The sequence below is a fragment of the Corvus brachyrhynchos genome, unplaced genomic scaffold, assembly GCF_000691975.1.
Source record: "Corvus brachyrhynchos isolate BGI_N302 unplaced genomic scaffold, ASM69197v1 scaffold152, whole genome shotgun sequence".
Classification (NCBI taxonomy): domain Eukaryota; kingdom Metazoa; phylum Chordata; class Aves; order Passeriformes; family Corvidae; genus Corvus; species Corvus brachyrhynchos.
In genome coordinates, this window is record NW_008237447.1 from 6,455,082 (window position 1) to 6,481,623 (window position 26,542).

Below are 26,542 nucleotides of genomic sequence, written 5' to 3' on the forward strand. Positions count from 1 at the left end.
ACTCTTTTAGGATGTTGGTGGTTTATGCATGAGTGAATGGACCTTTTATGCTGTTAATAAATGTATATGAAGGTAGTCCCTGCTCCAGCGTTAAAAAGCTTTAGAAAAAAAATACAAAAAAAAAAAGTTGCATATTATTTCAAAGGGATTTTTCAACTCTACTCCAATCCTAATAGTTAGCAGAATCTCTAATCTGATAGGATGGATTTCATGCATTTCTTCCTTGTACTGCTGCTGAATACTAAGGCTACACTGAGTCAACAGGAGCTGATAAAGCTGCTGATGCAGAGAAGCTTGACTGAGAGTTCATCCCTTGTAGGTGAACTCTGGTCATCTGATGAGAAATGTAGCAGAAGACTCAGAAGGGGAGGGGAAACTTAATACATAAAAATGTGAATTCATGGCAAAAAAGGGCATTGATCCCACAACAACTACTAGCAACACTTTTTCCCAGTGAAACAGTTTTCTCAGCTGATCTTGTGATTTGTAGTTGATATTGAATTTAATGATCCTACATGAATTTTATTATCATAACTTCCTCACAGTATGTTCCCCAGACCAGGCGCCCTGGTGTTTTTAATTAACACTAGATACTGTAGCAAGTTTTGTTTCTAGTACTTCTACTGCAACTGAATCAATGGACTAAGGCAAATTGTACGAGGTACAACAAGGCCAAGCGCTGGGTCCTCTACTTGAGTCACAACGACCCCAGGAGTGCTACAGGCTTAGGGAAGTGTAGCTGGAAATCTGCCTAGTGGAAAAGGACCTGGAGGTTCTGGTTGACAGCAGCTGAACACGAGCCAACTGTGCCCAGGTGGCCAAGAGGGCCAATGGCACCTGGCCTGTGTCAGCAATAGTGTGGCAGCAGGACCAGGGCAGAGACTGTCCCCTGTGCTGGGCACTGGTGAGGTCACTCCACCAATCCTGTGCTCATTCAGTTTTGGGGCCCTCACTACAAGAAGGACATTGAAGGCCTGGAGAGTGTCCAGAGAAGGGCAGTGGAGCTGGGGAAGGGTCTGGAGCACAAGTCCTGTGAGGAGCAGCCAAGGGAGCTGGGGGTGTTTAGCTTGGGGAAAAGAGGCTTGGGGGAGACCTTACTGTTCTCTACAAAGCCCTGACAGGAGGGTGTGGACAGGTGCGGGTCGGTCTCTTCTCCCAGGTAACAAATGATAGGACAAGAGGAAATGGCCTCAAGTCATGCTAGAAGATGTTTAGATTGGGTTTTAGGAAAAACTTCCTCACCAAAAAGATTGTCAAGCACTAGGGCAGGCTGCCCAGGGAGGTGGTGGAATCACTATCCCTAGAAGAATTTAAAAGACCTTAAAGGTCTTTTCAAACCTAAATGATTCTATGATTCTACCATGGAATATGAGACTTTATTCAAGCCTCACTGAAGCTGGTAGAAATGTTCCTATTGGCTTATGTGGACTTTGGATCAAATCCACTGGAAAAAAAAATGTATTACAGGAAATGAGCAACAGTAACAAATTTCAAGGGCTTAAATTACAGGTTTGACAACCTTTAATTACAACTAATTTCAATTGATAGTGAACTGCACATGAAATTTATCATGAAGATTACTTAGGCAAGCTAAAGTGATAAAGATGAGTGCTTCATTTTAAACTGGAATTGTTTATTATCCATCAATATATTTCTATGACTGGTTCAAAGGGGGCAAGAGGAAAGATGCTGACTTGTAAATATTCTAAGCAAAACTCAGATAATGGTAGGAGAAAAGGCCCTGAGGAACAAGCAGAAACACACTGGCTGGTAAAGTACAAGATTCTGTAATACTCAGTTCTGCTTCCACCAGGGAAGAGACAGCAGACCAGCCTAAGATTTCCACCTACAGTCTTTTTCAGCATTGTACATCTGCAGCAATCAATTTCATTTGAACAATCAACATTACACCTGGTACTGTCTGGAGCTTAAGAGAGTCAGTTGGGTGACAAGATAATGTTGCCTTCCCTAAACTGCTTTTTGACTTTTGAAATCCTATCAACATCACAGTCGTCTTTTGCAAAGCCCTCAAAGACTTGGAGCTGGTATCCAGTGCTCTTCTCAAATCCTTACTGCAGTGACAGTATTCATGTGGCCCCCTCAGCTGCCTTTGACACACATGGATATTTTAAGAGATCAAACTCAAATCCACTCTTACAAGTACAAATCAAGACTTGCCTCTAAGACATTTACACAGAGGACAGGAAAAGCCCGCAGAGCTCCATGTGAAGTAATACATATTTTGAAAAGGGAGGTAACCCTTGAAACCATCTATGGAATAGAACTACTTATCTGTAGGATTGCTTTGCTAGTTCCTGATACAGGCTTAGATGACAATTGAGGGGAGTACAGGAACTCTTTAAAGAAAATAATGATCCTCTACCTTTGTGTGTCATTGGTTAAATTTGTCTGGCAGATATTGGAATTTTAGATTATTTTTTGATAGAAATACAAAATAACCCTGTAAGATTCTATTTATACACCTGGTAATAATGTTTAGCATCAGCTGCCAAGAAGTGCAGATAAAAAAGTCTAGAAATTTTGAAAGATCTTTTGCAAGGCTATTATTGCTGATGGAGTAAATAGAGGAAAACAAAATAGATGCGGCCTCAAACTCTAGAAACCTGGGCTGATTCAGCAGTTCTTCCCTCAGAAGTTCAGATCTTAATGGGTACTGAAAGTGATGTGTGGTTGTTAGGACACTAAGTTATTAGTGCACCATTAGCTGTGACTAATGAGAAATCAAGGGTGTAGCCTCTGACACAGGAGTCATTACAGAAGACTGAGATGATGACATCTTAGGCCTATTACTAATACAGATCTTTCTTATCAGGGATAAACTAATGGAAGCTAAGGATAATAATTCTCTTTAAAGAGAAAAGACATCTCAATCTTATGGTGTGCTCCAATGATTAGGTGTGTTCAAACACAGGGAAGGCAGTAACTTTTTAGCACTTGAGTTACAACTGAGTTACCTGGAAAATATGTTTATTCTCTTATTCTGCCATTCCCAAGGTTGTATGAGTGCAGCAGCCTTTGAAACAAATGCATATATCTCATTTTGTGGATGTTTTTGTTTTGGTTTATTTTTTTTAACTATGTCGTCTTGCTTGTCCATTTTTATTGTTCTCTGTCTTTCATGATTTCTTCTTTAGGTGAATAGTTGTGCCACAAAATTAAAGAATGGGTAGGTTGTGGGGATAACAAGTGATTCATGAAGCCCTTCACTAGACCCATGATATTATTTTAAAATTACGTGGGTGGAGGTGGCAAAACAGGTGCTTGGTTTGGAGTCTTCTGGAAAGCAGTTTCCCATAACCTAGGGAAGCATGGATAATCCATGGCTTGGATACCACCTTTAACACTGACACTGCTTCAAAATTAGTTCTCAGATATCCTGCCACAACAGGTCAAATACACAAAAGCAGAAGCGCATGGTAAAAGTGGGGAGAACTTTTGGCAAGCTGAACGAGAGGAAACACTGGGGAAGGAGAATCAGAGCAAGAGGTAGAGAGCAGGGGGAATTATTACCAGGACCAGTTCTCCTGTAAGCGTCCTTCACACTGCTCTTGTCTCATGGAAAGTGAGAAACTCCTTTTGTTTTGGTTTGTTGGTGTTTTCAGATGAACCACGGGTAAACACAACACGGTGAAAAGAGCACACTTTGATCATTTGAGAATGCTAAACTTTCTCTCATACTAATTGTTCTAATTTTCAATTTAAATCCAAGTTCTGAATTTCACATATAACAATACTTTTATCCTTCAGTTGCTCTGAAACACTGAAGCAGATAATCTCTTAAAGCATGGAAGCATAAGCATTTTTTCCTTCTTTACAAGAGGTGAAAGAAGTCTAGAGAATCAATAAATAAAAAGTGCTAACTGTCCTATCTATTTTGACACATAGACTCTCTCTTTTATCCTTGGATGACTCAAAAGAATGAAGTGGAATAAATCTGCATGGAAGAAAAAATGATTTTTTTTTCATTCTTCCCTAGGACTAATGTCAATAAAAAATACACTGAGAATAATTATTTTAAAAAATTCAAGTCTGCCTCCTACACAGCCAAAAAGAAAGGCATCTACTTTCCACTCCCCCATCCCATTCTCCAGTGCTCTGACTTCAGCAGCAGCACTTTTCCTGGGCTCCTCCTCTTCTTTGTTTAGTTTAAATATAGGTCTTAATTTCACCCCAGCTTTAGACCGTAGCCTGTTCTCATTTAGTCATACATGTCCATTTTATTATACCTTATCTCTTCTAAGCAGCCCCTGAACTTTACAGATGCTGCTGGAAAACCCCATCTAGAAAGTTTTTCATTTAGTTTTGATGTATATAAAGAAAAGGACCACTGGTTTTGTCTGCCCAGTAACTTCCATTATTCAGAACTTTCTCTACTTTAGACAATGCTTTGTAATTTTTTTCTTTTTCCTCAAGTGGCTGAGATTCAGGATATACCTTTGGCTCAGATCACATAGAAAAGATGTCCCCTCCTAAAATCTTAGCACTTTAGCCTCATTCCTTACATAAACTGTACCCTTAGGGGATGGCTTGTGCCACTCCTACCTTCTGTGAGTTTACCAAACAAAACAAATTGTGCCAACAAAAAGATGTAATATGCCTTGATTCCTTTTTCCAGGGGAGATAGCAGGATGGTTTGTTGGCAATATGTTTAAAAAGGAAAAGCACAGCCCTTGCTGATACAGTAGGATTTCATCAAAATAATGAGTGTAATCTGGTTACCTCCTTCAAAAAGACATGAATTCACATGCTGAAGAGAAGAGCTAAGGAGATAATGAGAAGGGTAAAGAGCCTGGATAGGCTCATAGGCTACATCTAGAGTGAGGAAGGTCACAAATTCCTGGCTTGTTTACCCTTGAGAATAAATAAGGCTGAGAGGAGACACTGCTCAATTTGGGACACTGTTAAACGAAGAGAGAAAAAGGAGAGAGGAAGAAAAATGACTATTTATTCTGACTGACAATGTTAACATTCAAGGAATAGGGCACAAAGTAGTTTTGCTGTGGAGTAACACTGAGATCATATCCAAGCTGTAAATTGGCTGGCATCAACAGAGCAAAGAAAGTAAAGGGAAAAGTGAAGAGATTAGTGTATTGATTTCCACATTGCTCTTGAAGGAAAGGTAACCAATTACTCCATTTACTGAAAGGAACGAAAAAGCTTGGGAAGAGCAAACATCAACAGACCCTTTTTATACACTCATCTTCAAAGACTTATGGAAATACTCAGAACTCAGAAGCCACTGAAATAGGAAAACAATTCCCACTCATTTGAGCATGCTTTGAGAAACTTTGAAAGTTAAAAAATAAAAGTTATGCATTAAACTTCTTAAAACTTTCCCAAGCTAGAGTTCAGCAATTAAAAAAAAAAAAATAAAATAATGGGACTCTTGATCACTTCCTGCACTTCAGCGACTGAGCTTTAGGCAAAGTAGACATGCTAAGATTTTTAGAGTGGCATTTAGAGGCTATGAAAAATCATAACAAGTCAGCTCCATACTTTAATCTCTTACTGGCATACAAAGCAATCTGAATTTCATTCTACAGCAACCTTCTATCTTTAAATCTGAAGAATTTGCTGATCTTTTAAAAAATAATGATGTCTTACTCTTTCATTTAACAAATCCAAAAAGCCTAATGTCCAGTGTCGTTCTTACCCTCTTCTGAAAATTCCTATAAGTGGTAGCAGACAGGCAAGATAGCACATTTTGATAGAAATTTGAGATTTCTGCCACTGAAAGATGGCACCACAGTGCCAAGCATGATCTCATCTCTCCTGTCACACACCAATCCATGCTACTAATATTTTATAAATCCTCAGGGTCTCAAGTGAAGGTGATATGTACATGAATGCAATAAAAATAAAAGCATTCATCACATAGCCTTTCCCTGCAAGAGTCAGAATGAAGAAGAATAAAGAGAATTCTTTCTCACCAATCTGAACCATCTGAGCAATGTAATTTCTAGACACAAAACCTAATACCACTTTCTATGTAATACAGCCCTTTCTATTGTTTTTCATGCTGCACCACTCTTAACAGACCATGAAGTCGTGCCAGGCTGATTCATGTCATAAAAACTTCCCAGTGCAGATTGAAATGCATCATACAGTCACACCGCACTTAAATGCCCATAGACTGCATTTAATTAATAGGAAATCCAGAAAATTCATGGCAGGTGTCTTATCTGTTTGTCTCTTCACTACCATGATAGGGAAGTTAAGTTTTTGTAACTTGGTCTCCCTTTACTCCTTTAGCTAATTTCAAATACTTGACTTCTACCCTGGTGGTAAAAGTATCCAGGTATCTGGCTGCAAGACTCTTCTTTTTGGGAAGATTAACCACAGCACGTGACAACAAAGTAAGTAAACTTGCCTTACTGCAAAGCAACTGACATGCAAAGAAATGTATTTTCACTTGGACTTAATTGAAATAAATTTGCAGTACTCTGTCATCATTTTTGTATTATTAATAAAGAAGTAACTGGGACATCAGACAGATCTTCATAGATCTTCACAGATCTTCCACTTGAAGGCCCTCCATCTCAAAGCAGTGCAGCAACTGCCTTTGAAAAGAGGGTCAGAGTTACTGAAGATTTTGGGCTTTTCCCAACTATTGTGCTTCTTTCAGCAGCTACAATCCTGCCTGAATTGCCATGAGAAATACAGCAGAATGCAAAAATGAGAAAATTCTAACTTGCTCATCCAGAAAATCCATTTAATGAGTGAAATAACTGTAGAAGTGGTTTAAATAGGGATAAATACCTTGTTTTCTAAACCCATCTGTTGTAAATCCTGTCAGAAATCTTTTCAAAAGGTTATAAATAATCTATTTTAGAAACAGGCAACGCATTTATTCCTAGCAGCAAATTCAAACATGATGAGTAATCTGGCACAGAGCTTTTAAATTCACCAGCTGCCACCCACCTCGGGCAGCACCATACCTCATTTTATCTGTGTAGTATGAACCATTTGCTAATAACTGCTTGATGGTCATTGGTAATTCCCAATCCTAAATTTTCCACTCAAGCTGAAATTTAAAAAAAATACCACACCTAACAGAAGTATTTGAAACAGCCAAAAACTGACTAGAAAATGAAAATTATTCTGTTTGCAACAAGAAATACAAATCTGGACCATTAAAATATATTTTTCTATTCTTCAATGGAAGAAAAAATTGTTTGGTCTTGTTTAAAACCTAGTAAAGACAAAACATGCCTGCTTTAAATTGGACACAGGGATGGAAGATAGAAGTACCCAGATAATTCTCTGGTCTCATGAAAGAATACAAACTTTTAAGCGCTCCCCTGCACTTTAACATATACATAAATATAAAAATATACTTCTGTTAAAATGCCATCCTCCTAGAAAGCTGTGAGCTTAACTACATGAAGTAGTGTTTGCTTTAGCTTCCTTTAGGTAAGGAGAGGTATTTTTGCTCTGCATTCCAGTTAACTTCCTGGACAAAAAAATGCTACAAGATTTGACTCACCATTCTTGTTAAATGACAATTTTAACAGAAGATCACTTGGGTTTCTTGGTAGAGAGGGAAGTTACTTTGGTTTGTCTTACCAGACTTCAGGTAAGGATGGGTAGCCACCTTCTTTGCCTACTCTTGAGTGAAATAATTATGAACTGCAAAAATTAGTTTTTATTTCAGCTACTTAAGCAAAAAAGCCAATACAGGTACACACTATCGCTGTCTTTTTGATAGGTACAGGATCAGATAGAAGTGACTGACAGACTCTGATCTGCTTTTACACAGCAATCACTACATACACTTGTATGGGAGTTCTATATGTCAAATATCTTCAGGGTTAACCTTATTTACTCAGCAATCTTTCCACAAGTCACAAAGATAATCACTAAATTAAATAATTTGATAAAGACCAGATGCCCCTACAGTACTTAGTTCAAGATCAACCACTCTAAATTCAGTTTCCTGAATAAATTATGTAAAAGAAGAAATTTCTTTGTCACAGATGTTCTCTTTCAACAAAATAAAATAGCCTAGGCAGGGAATATGTGAATTGACCACAGCATGATCACACAATCATATACCTGGACATAAAGTAACTTGAGACCAAGACCTGCTGTACAAGCTTTAGAGATGGAATCAGGGATCACTCAATGGCCTGAAAAATCTTAAAAAAGAATCAGTGCTGTGAAATGAGACACCATCAACCCTCTGAAACCTATCATTTTCTTGTGAATCTCCAGCCATTTATTTTATGTCGTTTTCACAGAGCTTGAAACAGTCTCTACTTGATGATTCTTTTTCTTGCCTGTCGTTTAAGAGTCAGCAAAGTGAAAAAAAAAATCTACAAGTAAAATACTTTTAATCTTGTGGCATTTCTTAGTGAATGAAGAAGCACTCTAAATTCACACTACGTTTCCTAAGCAAAGGAAAATTTTCTCCCGAGTTTACTGCAGTTTTATGCTTCTGCAGCTCCTGGGAACGAATTACTCGAGAACCTGCTTAATGCCATAGTAATACAGTAGTGATTTCAGTTTAAAGCTTGCTATCAAAATCCCAGAAGGAGAAGAGTAAATTTCTATTCTGCACAGGGAATTCTCCAGGTGTGTATAAGCCATGCTGAGACTGCAGAGGTATTTGGCTTGGCTCCATGGATGCTAGTTCAAGCAAGTTAATAAGATGGGATCCCCCTAGTTCTGGAAACAGAGGCCTTACCTGGATTTTACCTTTAAATTACTCCAATCTTTCTTCCTCCAAACTTAGAACAGTGAAGAGACAAGATGAATTCAAACTCACAAACTTTAGTCAAACACATATCTAACAAAAGTTCTGACTAAGTAAATAAAGACCAAACTCCTCAGCAATCTCCATAAACACCAGTACTGACTTTCTACACTAATCCAAAAAAATCAGAGTAATCATATTATTATTCTAAAAGATACATTTAAATACAAACTACAAATATCAGAGGAGCAATGCAGCTCATTAAACTAAATCCATGTAGGCACAGAGTAAACATTCATGAAAGAAGATTGAATCATATGTTCTGGATATTTCTGAACACCAGAAGTGAATTTCAGCTACCGACAGTTGCAAACTTTCCATTATCCTCAGTAAGATTTTTATGCATTTACAGAATTTCAAAGGCACAGGAAATAATAAAATTTTCAGTGTGGGCATTAAAAAACCTAGAGGTTGTTTTCCTCGGGACTTGTTATTCTAAACAGTCTGCATCCTATACAGTGCATTCCAAACTGCACTCCAAGATGACCCAAGGGCAACAACCAGTGATGAACTTCATTAGCAAGCACAGAAATCTACTCCATCCCCTCTTCAATTTCAGGACTTCTTCATTTCAGAACTCTTTGAACGATACAAGAAAGACAGGACATGCAAAGCTTTTACTGCTGTGCAGGAAAAGCAGGATGAGCTGATCGTTTAGGGCCTGGTAGAAGCTCACCAAAGCAAACACAATCCTTTCTGCTGATTTCAATGGCTTTTACACCAGGCCCATAAACAGAGCAATAAAAACATCTAAATGAGTGGTTTTGGCTCGGTATCACCACACCCACCCCGTTTCAGCGATTGGTACTTGTTGGGGATTCGGCAAATGCGCTTGTACATGACACAGCAGGAAACAGAACGTTTGGAAATAGCACTTTGTCAGACAAAACCGCTTGCCTGGTGTTAGACAGTTACAACTATTAAGCGCTGGCTGCTTATTCCAGCCAGTGAAATGGTGTTGCAAATGAAAGATGAAGCATTGCATGAAGCCATGCTAAAATGGATAGAAGGATGGTTACTTACCAACGGGGCGAGCTGTTGACATTACAATGGTGTAGTGAGAACATAAAAAGGAAATTAAAAAAAGAAAAGAATATCTGTCAGAATGCATGACGTGTAATGTTACTTTCCACTATGGATACTACCATGGTAGCCAACCCCTCAAATGGCAGCCTAAGTCAAATGTTCACTGCTGTTATTGTTTAGTCACGTGCCACTATCATCCCATTTACTTGAGCATAACATCTGAACAAGCTGACTGGAACCATTCTCTGAGAAACATTTTTATTATCTTCGCATACCATCACCAAGTATCATTGTTAATGCCTGATAAAAGAAAAATTGCATTGCATTAGCACAAACTTTTAGATCTCAATGAACACATCAATTTAAGCCTCACACTGCCTAATGTCATGCAAGGCATTTGCTTTCTGAGTCAAATACCAATTGAATTTTAAGCATGACCAGTCAGTACAGCAGTAAGGGCTACAGAAAGCCCAGGATGGTTTTTCTCTTTCAATCATGGGCATGAAAGCTTACAGCAAAGTGCTTTTTCCTCACTGACAGTGCTGATGAAAATATAACAAATGGGCTGAAATGGCCACAGGGACTTCAACCCAGAACCTCCCAAATCACTGCTTAGATAACTTCTACTTCCTAAAAAGTTGCTGTTAAATGATCGACAGGTTAATTCTGTTTCAGGCTGATAGAGAGATTGAAAGTTGCCGCTGCAACAAGTGATTTTTTGGTTACAGCAACAGCCCTTCATTATATTTGTGCTGGGGAAGAGGGCTGTCAGTCCCTCTGCTAATAAAATAGAGACATCTCTTTCAGAAGACTTGAAATTTGGACATAAAATTGACTCCAGCCTGCATCTGTGTAGGCAAAGCTTCCCTTATTTTATTAGCAGCAATAGTAACACATTTCTGAGCAAAAACACAATTTTTTTTTTTTTTTTTAAGGAGATTACCAGCCCTGTGTGCTTATGTGCAGGCTAGGGTCAAGTGTAAGACATGCAAGTTCAGGGGTAACAGAGCTTGCAAGGGCCTTCTTAGTTCTCAACCTTTCTGTGGCTCTGTCCCCATTTCATTTAACTGTAGCCTGCTGCCATTCTCACCCATCATCTATTGGAACACTTTTTGGCTTCCAGTATAATGGACATATTCCTTCTTCTGCAGAAAGATGAGGTGTAAGAGTGATATGCATCTTTCCAAGAGAGAGCATGGAGTCTGGGTCACAGAACTCAGATTCTGCTGTTGTTTGTGACAGTGTAATGCAACTTCCCTGACTGCATCCCCATCCTCTGGTTTAAGAAGATAGAGCAGTGAATGAGGGAGCTAAGGATTACATGGTTGCTGTCAGGTATGCAGATGGAACTACGTGACACCTGCAAGGTCCAAGGCATGCTCAAGGTAAATTTTGAAATGCTAAGTGGTTTTGCTCCTTTTCATGACATGGTAAAACCAGTGTCAGACAACACTGTTAATTAAGAATTCAGAATTAAGGCTTTCTTTAATTAAAAAGTCCATTGTCCATCATACCTTGAAAATCAGTGGGAGATTTCCCAGTCCTTTGTTTTCATAAAATTCAGAGTTACAGCTCTCTACAATGAATTTCTTGGTTTTTCTCATTTTCTGTCGTATCGTGAACATGAAATATGTTTCTAATATCACAGCTTCGAGTTGAATAAACATTATGTATTTGACTGTAAATGACAAACCCAAGGGGAAAAATACACAAGATAACGAAAACATGCTTTTACTGGGGGAAAATTGATTAAATTACATATTTCCTTGAGTTTTTTTCCCTTTAATTCCATTGGTTTCAAGCTTCGGTGATTTCAAAGGATATTTTTTCCTGGGTTCTAGCTATTGTTTACGTGACAAGTCAGGGTAGCAAATCTGAAATTTGGAGTAATGCTCCAGTAATGTATACAGTGGACACTGTTCTAGGAGTGTTTAAAGGCCAGGGAATTGGTTACCAGAATTACTGGATACTGTGACCCTGCCTGTGACAAAGGGTGAGACTGTTTCTGGGAGTTCGCTGTGGTGACTAATTTCCCCATGTTACAAAAGGGAAGAACAACCTCTTACACACCTATTTCTTCACCTTAAAATGGGAAGAGCCATATTGTCACTTACAGTCTAAAGTGAACACTGAGGTAATATTTCACCAGACAGATTATAACAACGCTCTCTTTTCTTTGTTACATACTAACATCTCTCCCCCTACAAAGCCACTCAGTGGCTTTTTTTTTTTCCCTTTGAATTCAGCAAATTAACCTGAACTGTGTCCATGCATTAAATGGATGGAAATGGAAGCTGGCCTCTTGGGTCAGTTGACCCCAGTTCTAATAAAGCAATCCATTGAGACATTTGATTTAATGTGTATGAAAAGAGGAGGACAGATAAAGCTAAAAATGTTTTTATTAACCTTTCACAGCTCTACTGAAAACCGTCAGCATGCACCACTAAACTGTGAAATAGTGTCTGCATGATATCCATTGTGCCAAATTGCTGCTTATCTTTTGGAATGAAGTAATAACTATTACATTCTATTTACTCATATAGAAATATTAGCTTACAAACTTTTTCTCTCCCCGTAATCTTTAGCATGTCTATATCTACTGTCATGAAAGATATTTTGGCAACTCGTTATTCCGCCAGCCTTAAAACCTCCTTACCAAATTGAAGAGCAGCACATAAACCGTGAGTGGATACTAGAGACCACAAATATTTTAGGAGAGAATACATTAGTCTTTACCTTGTAATACTTGCAAAATTTAATTAGGATTTTTTCTTTCCTTTGGCTATGGTTTATTTTTTGGATAAAGGGTAGTGGTAGAGAGTTTAATTATGGCAGAGCTAATCACATAATAATATTATCTGTATTATGTTTGTCATTCATAAATATAGTTACTCTACTCCTCATACTTCTTAGAGAAAGAAACGTGACTAATAGCCTGAACTGATAGCTCCCATATTAATGTCTATGCCCATGGTTATGTAGTGCTTGCTTATGCATATATATGCATCTGCTCTTCAATAAAAACACACTGGGACAGGACTTTAACCACAGGGAGATCCTGTCCCACTGAAATCAATTAAAATTTTGCCTGTGATATCAACAGGACCAGGATTTCCCCTACGCTGTGAATCAGTGCAGCAGCCACCATTGCAAAGGGTGTTTGGGACCCAAACAATGGCAGGGAAGGATGTGGCCCATCTCATCAGAAGGCAATTATCCGTGTGGGACACAGGCCCTGCCTCTGTGGGAACACTCACCTCGCACAGTGAGCGTAGCAGAGGCTTCCACTTTTCCAACTCGATTCTCAGCAATGCAGGTGTAGGTTCCTTCATCCGTGCTCATGGCTTTCTTAATGCGCAGCGTGTAGTCGTCTTTGATGTCATACCTGTGTCACAGCAAAACAATGAAAACTCTTTTGGTGGGCAACAGAAATGGGCAAAAACTATCACCAGGAAAATGCCAGTCTGAATCTATCTTGGAGCCAAGTTTGGAAGATAAATTATTATCTAGCATTAGATAATTCCACCAAGCATTAATCTTCATGACATTTTTATTGCACTCTGCATTAGTTAGAAACTTTACATAAAATTAGTATTGCTATGTTCAGTATTAGGGCTTTATTAATAATATCATTCACTTTGTCCTTGATCTAGAGCAATAAGATAAAATTAAGGTATCAGACATCAGCTATCAATACATGACAGCTCAGGTTTATCATGCCTTTAACTATGTGAGCTACACGTTTTACTTTTTGCTGATTTGGAAATTTCCTTTTACATACAGCTCTTCCCTAGAGCAGCAATCCCTTGGGGAACTGTAAGCATGTTGGTAGGATCTCACACTATGCAATTGCAAACAATAAAAAATATATTCAAGCTCTGGAAGGTGACATTTATTGAAGAGGCACATTAAAGCAGATTTACCAATTTCACAGAAATACAACAGAATGATTCATTAAGGGTGGACAATAACATTTTCTCTTTCTTAAAAGAAATTAGAAACAATTAAATTGTGCTTTGTCCATTTCTTTGTTTCTACTGTTGAAATAATTCTAAAACTGTGAGGATGTATAAAACTTAATACAATGTACTCCAACATGCAGTGAACATCTATTCTCAAGGCATTTAGATTGATTATACTCAGAAAAGCATTTTCAGTTAAATTGTTATTATCCTGCAGAAGTCATGCTTAACAAAGTATTTTAGGCTCTGATCCAAAGCTCACTAGGGTACAACAGGAGACTTCATGTTGTATAAAATATCTTTGGTTCCCAAACCAGGAAAACACTGTTTTTCAGCATAGATACTTTACCCATTAAATTTTCTTTTTAAATTGTTTTCAACACCATTTCTTTTCAATATAATACATTAAGTCACCTTGAATCTAGACTTGGCTTCCGATTCACATGTATCAGTGAAACAGGAACATGAAACTAAAGCCAGGTCTAGACTTTAGGAGGTTTCAGTACTATTTCTCACTGTATACACAGTCATGATGTAATTTCAGGACTCATTTACTGTCTCTTTGTTATGCAGTAAAGGCCTTGTATTCTTGTACAGCAAACTCATTGAAATCTTATGGAAGAGCACCTTTAAATGTTTGGATGAATAAGGATGTAATGCAAAAAATCAGAGGAATGTTGTCAGGCTCTATGAGCATTTTTAGATGCTTTGGGAATGTGAAACATAACTTTTTGTGCACTTAATGTACATTGCTATTGGTTCCTTTATAAGGTTAGGTTTGTAGCGAGTTAGGTTTGTAGAGAGAGCACTGTGTGCTAAGAGACTTCAAAGCATCTTAATTCAGAGATCCCATATGTTGAAATATTTAAACTTCTGTTAGGTCTAACTAAAGCTCACAACATCAATTAGAGCATTACTGGCAATTCCAAGAACAAAGAGCAGTCAAGACATCTTTTCACACTCACCACAATACAACTTCTTTCTATATTTAGCAGGTCCAGTCTATTAATCAGCAAGAAATAGTTTTAAAAAGATGAATTTGAGGCTTACCATTCTGTTAGAGTTAACATAAAAACATATAATACCCATTTCCTTAGGAGTTACACTTAATTGTATGTATATGCCATACCTCAGGTTTAACTGATTAATAAGTGATATGCCAAGGGGAAGAGTAAGTAGATGCCATGGTAAACTTTAGAAACTTGTAGGGATAATTTTTTTGCCAGAATAGTGCCATTGGTGGTGGGGACATGTATTTATGATGTTACAGAACTTAATATGCACTTTCTGGAGAACTACAGATCTATTAAAACTACACTCAACAGCCACATGCAGCTGAAGAACATTTCTTCTAGAAATTGCTCACAAATTATGTCATTTTGCATGCTGTGCTACATTAGTCAATGGCAAATAAAAATCACTGTTTTCATAAGACAGAAAAGGCAAATTGTCCCCCTTAAAAATCTCAAGAATATGACAACATTATCCCACAATGATGGAGCAGTTATTTGTCTTTGGCGACCGCAGAGTTGCAGACAAGAGCAAATGCTTATTTTCCTGACATGAGGCCAGCTCTAGGAGACTGAAAATATAAATTTGTATTCAGCTCCTGTACGATGAGAAAACTAAGATCAGTTGTAAAATAAATACAAATTGGATATCGAAATCAGGGCTATAAAGCTGGGCAACAATTAGCCATCTATGTAATTGATTGTTTTTTTTCCATACAACAGATAACATCCCTGCGTTTCACTTAATGCTGCCGAGAGCAAAACAGACAGGCAGCAGGACTGTATGTGAGTGAGGGGCTGCTTGAACTGGGATGCAGGCAGGCTGGGACAGGGAGCTCCTGCGTGCTGTGGGCTGCAGCTGACTCACTCTGTTTCCTGTCACGGATGTGCTGGTGCCGGCATGCCAGCCAGCTGCCTCGGAGGCTCCGGCAGCCTTTATCCCTGCACCTGCCAATCACACACATTGTGCCAAGGCTGCTGGGCGGAGGAGCCAGCTGCATGGCATGCCAGGACGCAGGGCGGTGGGTACAGCCAGCAGCTCCCACTCGGGTCACCAAACGGAGGCTGGCGTAAACATGGCACTGTCATAGTCCACTTAACAATTACTTCAAGGACAGGTTCATCTCTCCCAGTCTGCTTCTCCATACTTTTGGACCACCCTGACAGAATGTGCCATCTAGCAATTAGATTCATACATAGATGGACCCGTGGGGCGTTGCAACCATCTGCTGTCCGGCAGTATTGATACGCTGCCCCTCAGTCATCTGTTCCACCCGCACTGTCCCCAGAAGTCACCACGGTTCAGTGAAGAGCTTTGGCAGATGAAGAAGACAAGAAGGAGAAAGGAGGAAAACTAGCTTCTAGCCTGACCAACAGCAGCACAAACAAAATAACAAGGAGTGAAGAGTGAACATCTTTTCAATTTCTCAAACATCTACCTGCTCAGCCTTCAACAGTGCCTTGTCTCCTCTCTGTCCTACAGCCTCATATCCCCATAGCAAGATGCTTTCACCTCATTTTCTGTGGAAGTTCACTCTCATCTGGATTAGTGCTACTGAACACTTGGGAATGAGGATCAGTATCCTCTCTGCTAATACCAATCACAGAGAATGTTTACCAGGCTCATGGATTGATGATGGAATGGCAGAAAACCAGGGTGCAGTGGTTGAATTGCTCCTTAACATTGCCAGTGCATGAAGAAGGCAATGTCTTCAAAACATGTGCAGTGTCAAGAAACAATCTGTGACATATTGCCCCAATATTGCTGACGCCTAGCCAATTAATGCAACATTGAGCTAAAATCACAGGGCGTCAGACATCAGTTTCACATGTTTATGGACATCTAATTGATTTTAAGTATTTCTCTTTGTTAAACATTCAGAGGTGCTTAACCTTTCAGTTCAGCTTAGACTTCAGCCATCAGACTGAACGGGGAGAGCTCTTTTAAACAGCCAGTCAGTCTGTGCCAGAAATAAACCAGCCACTTTTGGGCACCACGTTACATAATTTCTGTTCTACAAGTAATAGAGCAGTTCTGCCTCTAATTAAGTGAAAAGGAAGGGGCTGGCAGGGGACTGGCAAGGAAAAAAGAAAGAGAGAAACAAGAGGCACATGAGAAAACACTGCTGGTGAGGAAATTCTAATAGAAATTGGGTGATTTTGAGTGAAATCTGGCAGTCTCTGGCACATATGAATGCATTCATTGTTGCTAGTTTTGATTAATGACAGTTATACAATAGTGTGCTGACAGTCACTGCCATACAGACACAATTTTTTTTGATATGAAACACTGCTGAAAATGCAACCCAATCAGATTTGGCCCCTGAACAACATGTGCTATCATCACTGTACCGTGAATTGAGATTGATTGGTAACCAGCTGTGACAAAGTGGGAAAAAGAGCCTTGTCTTTTTCAAGAAAAGAAAAGAAGAAAAATAAAAAACTGAATTGTGTCAAAACCATTACCATCTGCTCAGCCAAACAGCAAATAAAACAAAACACGTTAACTGTTTTTAAGTATCACAAGTTAATGTACTGAGGTTGAATTAATGTATTAACTTAAACATCTAAGAATAAACTTGAATTGAACTGGTTTTGTCACAGTTGGAATTTTTCTCCCCACATTCAAAAGTCTATCTGTTCATACTCAGCCATCAATCTTCTTCATGACTATCAAATAAAAAAAATGAAAAGTAAACAAAAATTTACTGAAGCTAGAGAGATTTAACAATTTTTTTTTTTTTTTTGCATTTAATATAAATTTTCCACAGTGTTTCCCAGAACCCCTAGTTTCCACATTTTCAAAACTGTGCGTGCAGCTATGCATAAAAATAAATGCACCTCTTTTGTTTTTAACATGCACAGATAGCAAAAATGCATCTGCAGCTGGAGTCATTAAATTCCTAAATATCCAAGTAGGCCTAACTGGTAATATAAGGATGTACTTGCTTTAGCAGTGTATTTTCAACTTCACAGAATACACTGCTGAACTCAACAAATTCAACTGAAAAAGTATTATTTCTTGCTAAAGGCATATTGCAAAAGGAAAAAGTCACATCTGAACTGTTAAAGACTGATGCCAATGGCCTCAAAACATTTTTATTCATTTATACCAGGTATATATTTTCATCTAAAACATTCTCATAAATAAAGAATATTACATAATAAATTAGAATCTTTGCATGTACACATTGTAGGGTTGCTTTTTTTTTTTAGAGATGGCACAAAAATGACTTTGCTCTATTTTCCTTTGCCTGTTTGCCAGACTGTTTTGCAGAACACGCACAAAGCTTCAAGATTGCTCACAACGTCGATGATTAGGAAGCCCAAATAGAGAGATGCTACTGGCCAAAACCAGGGTAAACAGGAGATAGTTAAGGAGGCTTAAGCTTCTGTCTCCACTTCTCTTTTGTGGTGCTGGCTCTTCAGCTCTCAGCATAGTGCCACAGCTTTTCTCTGGCTCCTGCACTCCCTGTGCCAGATGGAGGGAGCCAGAGGGAAGCTGCAGTGAGATGGGAAGAGTGAGCTGTTACCTGCTTCAGGCTGGTGTGATCCAGCAGCAGAAGGGAGAGCCTCCATGCCCACTGGCAATGCATATCTGACACAAGCTGAGTTTTTTTCACTTCCATCCCATGCATTGATATGTGGAAGAAGAGAGAAGCCCAAACCTATATGAGTAACAGCTTTCTGAGGGAAAGATAAAGGAGTGTCAGGTTTTCCTTCTCTAGCAAAACCTGGATCAGTGGCAGCTATGGATATATTTGTGTACACTGGTCTCAAACTCTGTTGTGACCCTGAAATCAAGGCTGCTTTTTGCTGTATGGCTCTAAGACAGTGCATACAGCCATGACAAATTGAGCTACTAGGGAGCTATCTCCAAGGTGCTGACAGGATGGCTACTCCTCACATCTATATGTCCAGATTCCCATTTGTTTTTTGGCTCTGCCATTGATGCCAGAGAAAGGTAGGAGACAATGTGACGTTACCTTGAACTTCTTTGTGTGAGACATATATGCAAGCAGTCATATAAAAGGGTTTCTATATTCGATATTTCCTTATTCTGTACAACAAACCAGGAAAAGAGCTGTGTGACACAGGCCACTATTCACTACTGTGATTTTTCTTCAATTATGCTGATGCAGGTTCTGCTTTAGTCCAAAACCTCTTGTGGGTTGTGATCAGCAGATTATTTGTATCGGTTAGAGTAGACACTCTCAAGTGCAATAATATAAAACAGAAACCCACACTCCACCATGTTTGAAAGCAAGGCATTCAATAAAATGTTCTAAATCTTATAAAATATGTGTACAGCTGTTACAGTTACTGGGCCAACATTGGGAAACCATACCTGTGTCCAAGGAAACGGTGTTTTCCAAATTATCTGGAAATATTACACTCCACAGCACTGCTCTTACATGCAAACAGACAGGTACGATCACACATAAAAATGTGTAGTCTCTTACAAAATCAGGAGCCATGTGCTCAGAAGAGAATCAAGACAGAAAACTGAGACTAGTTTTTTGATTCTCTTTGAAATAATTTGGAAACAAACAGCAGTTAAGAACAAAACATAAGTCTGGGAATCAACGACTTGGTAAATCCTATCTAAACTTATGCAGGTTCCATCCTTTACCTCTACATCTCTGTTTGCACATGGAAGTGTACTCATAGGGAATTACCACATGATAATTACCCAAAATGGGCTTCTGATTTGATTTTAGTTCCAGACAGAGCTCCACATTTCAGAAACTGGAGCGTTAGTGGAAGTATGATCTAAGAGACTGTGTAATGACTTGGCGTGGCGACCTATCCCCCCGTCACCAGGAGTAGTCTTCTCCCTCACAGATGAGACACATTTGTCAGGCACTGGGGGAGATTTATGTTATCAACGCCTGTGTCATAAATTCATCCCTCAGAAAGGTACCCTTGATGCTCAGAGTTATCTGGTTTTGTCCATTTCAGTTTATGAAAAAGTGAAACATTACTGCAAGGACTGGAACAAAACAAGATCTGAGCCCAAATTCATGCACTCACTAAACTTGGCTTATTGCATTTTTTTAACATGAGCATGCAGATCATGAGTAGTTTGAAATAAACAGAATTTGTGTTTGCTTGTTTATTACTATTTGCCTTAAGCACATGAGAGATTACTATAAACTTGTCAGAGAAATGAAATATTTCCTAATCTGTATTTTGAATCAGTAACCAACCTTGAAGTGGTAATTAAAGATGAAGTCATGTTAATGTTTTAATGAAAGTGCCTTCAACACTGCAGTTGGGCCAGAAGTCATATTCTTAAAAAGTACATTTTGCCAGTTAAGCAATTATCAACATCAAACTTACTGATAAGAACTTGAAATAATTTTTAGGCTTAAAACTTTACCACTGAAGTGTTTTCACTGACACTGTAAGTTAATTTGTTTTTAACTGAGATGACAACTTCTGTATCCCATGAAGAGATGGAATGAGTTAAAGCAGAAGACATCCTTGCAGGCCAGACATTCCAGTAGCATCAGTGGTTAGAGCTCTTGAATCTTACACCTACTTGAATATAACTACCAGCTTCCTCCTCCCTGCTTTCCTGAGGGTTTCATGCAAAAAAAAAAAAATATATATATACTTAATGATTTTTACTTTTTAATTCTATGGTTTTAGTAGTCAATAAACTGATAATAGTGAGCTTAAACTGTTTGATATCCATATACTTTACAAGAAAGAAGGCTACCTTAATATTCTAAAATTTATAAATACAGTATACAAACCACGTGATCACTAAGCTTTTACTTAGTGTACTTTGCTTTTTTTGATACTAAAGAAATATTTAAGCACTAGAAGGAGTTTTTTTTGAGTGAAATTCTACATTAAATTTTACTGTGTCCCCTTCCTGCAAGACTATTTTTTCACTGCAGCCTCAGATAAATGCATGTTTGAGGCTGCTACAACTGGCATTAAATATTGTTTCTGAACTCTTCTAGTGACTTCATTAATTCTCCGAAATTTAACTGTTTCAGGATGCAGAATAAGAAAGAATGAAAAGAAATAAGAACATTCTCCTGTGACAATACTATTTCTAGTACACTGTCAGTGATCTCTTCATAGATCACCAATAGTTCACACAGCATAAAGAGAAAACATGCAGGCAGGAGTGCTAGTTGACACAATTCCTTTATGGTTGCTGTCCACGGAGTTGTGAAGCTATTTTTCCAACCCTGACCCTTATGTAAGCAACTGGAGACTGTTTTCATGAATCTGCAAGCAGACTGGCTGAAACAATAGCTCTTCTTCAGCTCTGTGGTGAGAACTGACACTTAACATGAAGCCAATTTAAATGTCAATGTTATTAACTGTTTCTCTGCTGATCAGTCTAGCAGAGCCACACATCTACTACTTTTGCTCACAGCATTTAATATTTCAGACAAATGGAATGGCAGGCAACTCCTGAGTTAGACTATAAACCTCTGGGGTAACTGTGGGACGATGCAATTATAGGACTTTATTCAATGTCAGGTTTTGAGGGATTTAAAATGTAGAAAATGCTCTCATTTACACATTCACTTGGGCATGTGCTCCTCATACAACTGTAAGGAATATGTTTCCACTTACAGAGCAGGAAGGGATCAGTGACAGGCAAAACAGCAATCAGAGAAAAGGGATACTCAACCAGAAGTGCAACAGGAGGGAGTACCCCACCACCACTGAGGTACATCATCTTGATCCCATATACACAAAAATTAACCAATCCCTGCATCCATTTAACCCCTCATCACCTCTCTATCTCTAAATGACATCTCTGATTTTACGGAAGTTTCCTCAAATGGTTCAACATAACAGCTGAAAAGATGCTTATGCTGCACTTGGCTTGAGATCTGCGGGTGGTCACTTGTGCCCCATGGACTCTGCAAGTTACAGAGCAGCTCTCTCTGTGTCAGACATCTACAACAACATCCTCTGCAAACCTCCTCTGCTGCCTCCAGATGTATGTAAGGATACAAATACCACATTAAACCTCTTTCTTTCACTGTCTCCTTTTGACAAGCTATTAAGAACATCCAATCTTCTCCCCTATGCTCCTCATAAAGGGACTTAATCTCTCCTTAACGCTTTAGCTTCAGGAAAAAAAAGATGGGCATGTGAATCATACAGGATCTAACCAGAAATGACAAATAGCACATGTAATATAGCTAATATGAAAAACATCCTTTTCCCCCAACTCTTTATTTAAAACTGTTAATTGTTATTAATTGCAATAGAAATTTGCTGATGTAACCAAATATTATATTCATTACATTACTAAAACACACTCTTTAATTAATTTTCAATACACATTAGACTGCATTTTGTTACAATCTGCACAGATATTAACTCGAACAAAGCACATAGCACTGTAGTGTTATTAACTCATATTTCATTGAAAGGTCATTCTCCCCTTGGTTGTATCTAGAGGGGGCTGGAGTTAAATACCTCACTATCCTATCCACAGAATATAAATGGAATTACGGAGCACCACTCTCTATTCTTAAAAATTACTGTCTCTCTTGCTTACAGAGCCTTATCTTGTGGTCATGATGTGGTGGGTAGGTGCAAGGTGCCCACCAAAGCTCTCATGAGAGAGCAACAGCTCTGCAGACATGAAGGTCAGTGAAGAAGGAGGAGAGGAGGTACTCCAGGCACAGGAGCAGACTATTCTCCCTGAGGAGGAAGCAGTGGTAGAGACAAGATGTGATGAACTGACCACAACCCCTGTTCTCTGTCCCCTTGCACCCCACGAGGGAGCAGGTGAAGAAAATTGGGGGGAAACTCGAGCCCAGGAAGAAGGAGGGGGGAGGGTGTTTATAAGATTTGGTTCTGTTTCTCATTATCCTATTTCGATTCGATTGATAATAAACTGAACTAATTTTTCACCAAATTGAGTCTGTTTTGCCCATGACAGTAACTGGTGAATGATGTCTCCCCATTCCTGTCTTGATCCGTGAGCCATTCATTACATTTTCTGCCCCCTGTCCAGCTGAGGAGGGAATAACAGAAAGGCTATGGGGGACACTTGACATCCAGCCAGGGTCAGCCCACCAAAATGAAGAAATACAAATGCAAAGCTTCTCTGGCTATCAAGCTCTTTCTGGTCTCTTAAAAAATCCAGCTTTTCTTAGTTCATTAGGTTTGCTGTCGGTTGTGTTTAAAGCCATTTCCAAGACTTGCATCTGGAACACAGTAAGATATTTTTAAAATGTCATGTTATACTCTTAGTTTTGAGCTCACGAGAAGCCATGGGGGAAAGCAGAGAAATTATAGGTGAGCTTTTCCAGTAAGTTCTAGCAGAAGTGTGACAGACAGCATTTCTGCCCAGACTATGCATATGCATTAAAAAAAAAGCGGCCAGTTTTAAAAACATAGCAAAACTAACACCTACAGAGGCTTGTACTGTTGCAGCTAACACATATCTTAGAATACATTAACTCTGTGCTCTAAGAATGCTTATTCCCAAATAATTTTTAATGAACGTTCCTAATCTTCAGCAAATAAGAAAGCTTACTGTGCTGTTTATGCTTTTCTTTGCTGTGTGTCACTGCTCTGCTTCATTTAATAACCTACAATCTCTTAACACTTAGCAATATACCTTGTGTAAACTACACACCACTTTCCTTCTGAGGCATCACTCTTGGTTTTTCTGCCCACACTCCCATTGTGTGGGTGGCGCATAAAACAAACACCTCTTCCTGCTGGTGCAGTTGCCACTTTTCATCTCTAGTACAATATCCATCTAATCAGACAGTGCCTGTAAATGCAACTTAAAAGAGCAGGTTGTAATTTCATTAAAGATGTATTTACTGAACTAAAACAGCTGTTCTGGGCTGGAATGCAAAAAAAGGCCTATGTGATTGCTACTCAGTCATTTATAAGGCAACTGAAAAATATATTTGCTGAGCTAACCTCACTCTCCCGAAGAGCTGGCACTGCTAACTTCTTCTGTATAAAAGGTTTAAACAGTTATTATAGTGTGTCATAAATTTTGACTTGTAATTGAAAATCTCTTCACTTCCTAAAAAAAAAAAGTACTTATTACTTGCTATATAATTACAGACCATGCAGCTGCTCTCCTCGGCTTCGCTAGAAAATTTGAAGACATGAAACACTGTACAAACCTTATTCAAAGGTTATTAAATTGCTAGTCATAGATCTGCCACTCTCATACTGTAGGCTCTCAATAATGTCATTTTCTTCCTGTTACCAGGACTAAAAAGTAGATGAATAAAAAGTTGATCCAGGCCATATTGCATTCCCTACCACACAGGAGACCATCAGATCCGTGGAAGGAAAGTATAATCTCTATTTTGGCTGAGAAGACATCAAAGGGAAAGATACTCGAACATGTGTCTGGAAAAAAATTTCAACGCATGAGGACAAATTTTATTTTATTTTCAGTACGCCCTAATCATTATGCATGGCCACACTTGTCTGAGCCACTTTAGCACAATCTTTGTGCCATTTCCTTGTGTCACTTATAATGAAGAAACTCTACTCATGAAATAGTGAACCTCATACTGCAGCCAAAGGCATAGGACTGGTGACCCCACAACATCCTGTTCACCTCCAGTAGTTTGACATGAGTCATACTTGATTAACTATTCCCTGGCCTTTGTGTACTGGGGAGGCTGTGGTGTGAAGCTGAATTTTTTTGAGCAATTAAAATAAAATATACACCATGTGCCTCTACCTTTGATTCACAATACATTTCAGTCTTGGGTCACTGGTTTGAAGTGGACAGCTTCTGGAAAAAGGCTTTACATACCACTGACTTCACACAGGATTTTGATTCTCCCTGTTGGTGCAGTATCAACATTTAAATCAGCAACATATCAATTCGCTGAGACCAATTTAGGCTCTAACAAGAATTTTAAAGACTGCAGAATATCTTAAATTTATTATCACAGTGGTGCAAAAGAACTATGAAAACAGTTATCATACATAAGTCACACTACTGTTTTCACCTAGTATTTATCATTTTTAAATTCCAGCCCAGTCACACACAGAGGAGCTCCATGATATATACGGCAGTCTGAAAAGTCAGATTCACAGGATGCTGGACAAGTAACTGCCTTTGACTACTAGTGAGGACAATGTTTCCCAGGCATTTTAAAAACTGCTACTCAAAGAACCACTTTAAGGTTTTAAATTCAAAATACAGACTATCACAGTTGGTTTAGATCATCAGTTCAAAACAACTGAAATTGGGAATGAAGTTTTGCACCTTCAGAACAAACTACCTATTTTCAGATTTAAAGCATGGTTATTCATATACTCCTGGGTAATTACACAGACAATTTGACAAATAGCCAAATTATTTTCTTAAAAAGAGTCATGTTTTCAAACATAATGCTTTCTTTAGAAGTTGGGGTTTTTTTTCATTTAATCCAATTGCAACTGGAGTTGCTTAGAGTCCATTAGGGACCTTTATAATTAGGACTTAGCCTGAAATTATTTTCCAATTATTACTCAACACACCAGTCAGTGCAGCAATACAGTTCATATTTGCCACCAGAAATCACTGTGATTACTTTTCTCTTTGCTTTCAAATGGGTCACTAAAAAACCTAAAAGTAAGTAAGGTGGAAAAACAGACAAGTATTTCTTAAAGACTATGGATCCACTACCACTGATTCTGGCATTCACCAGAAGCAAATTACAGAAACAAAATGCACACAAAAATTCAGTTTGTTCTACTTTGCTGTCACTGAACTAAACACTTTTGAAAGCTGAATTAACAATAGACACATTTTAAAATCTGCAGTAACTGTTGAAACAGGTATGTACTATAAATTGTCTGGCAACCTAGGGATGAAGCCAAAATGAAATTATTGAAAAAATGAAAACAGACAGTTGTGCAAAGAACATTGTTAGCTGTAGAAGCAGGAAATTGATATTGAAAGTTTTAAGACAAACAGCTCACAGATTTGCTCAGAAGTATTTATGCTTGTAGGAAGAATAACAAAGGGAAATCCTTGAGGGCTTTATATTTCACTGTAGATGTTAAAATGCTTAAAATATATGAGCTCAGAGGATGAAAGCTAATTTGTCTTTTACCTCAAAAAAAAAAAAAAACCTCTCATTTCAATAAGGAGGAACCATTTTGACATTCTTTTCTTAATTTTCCTATCCATCCATTCATTCAGACTGTACCTGGGCAAATTTCTTTGCTGGTATTAAAAAATACAGACAAAAACCCAATAGCTCTTGTTTTTCAGGTTTCAAGTTTATCTTCCTTGAGTAAGCGTCATGCAGCATGGCTTGGAAATTTCCACTTTTTGGACAGTGACAATATGCTCACATATTGTGCTATATAAATAAAAAAATTATAGAATAGAAAGCATACAATGCTGACTATCACAGGCGTTTGCCTCTGAAGTGCAGATGTTGGAGAAAAGAAGGGAATAAAGTCACCAAAAATGTCTAACAGAAGAGCAATCTAACCAAAGATATGTGGGTTCATCATCTACTGCTTCTGCTTATGAGACCTAGAAGCAGACATGATTTAAAACAACAGAAGTAGCACAAAAGCAAGAATAAATCCCAGAAATGCAATGTATTTACTGTGGACTACTCTACAATGCACAGTTAAAGAGCACACAAATAGAAAAATCCACCCTGACATCCAGAAGTCTTCTCTTGAAAATAATATTTTATGTGTTACATTCATACACATCTGTCACTATAATTAGCAAAACAGCTATGTCACTTTTTAATTTGTTTTAAATTGCAAGAAAATTAATTTTT

The 26,542-nt window shown here is 38.4% G+C and overlaps 1 protein-coding gene across 12 annotated transcripts in view; it reads right to left on the reverse strand.

The window, feature by feature from the left end:
• Nucleotides 1-26,542, reverse strand: part of ROBO2 (roundabout guidance receptor 2) — a 1,044,784-nt gene that overhangs the window by 111,174 nt on the left and 907,068 nt on the right. For 9 of the 12 annotated variants that reach the window (XM_017731509.1, XM_017731515.1, XM_017731507.1 and 6 more), the window contains 2 exons: nucleotides 13,060-13,187; nucleotides 9,800-9,811 (listed from right to left, as the gene is read on the reverse strand). In XM_017731509.1, the coding sequence (XP_017586998.1) occupies nucleotides 9,800-9,811; nucleotides 13,060-13,187 (140 nt within the window). The remainder of the gene's footprint in view (nucleotides 1-9,799; nucleotides 9,812-13,059; nucleotides 13,188-26,542) is intronic. The other 3 variants (XM_017731508.1, XM_017731514.1, XM_017731518.1) reach the window with 1 other exon arrangement.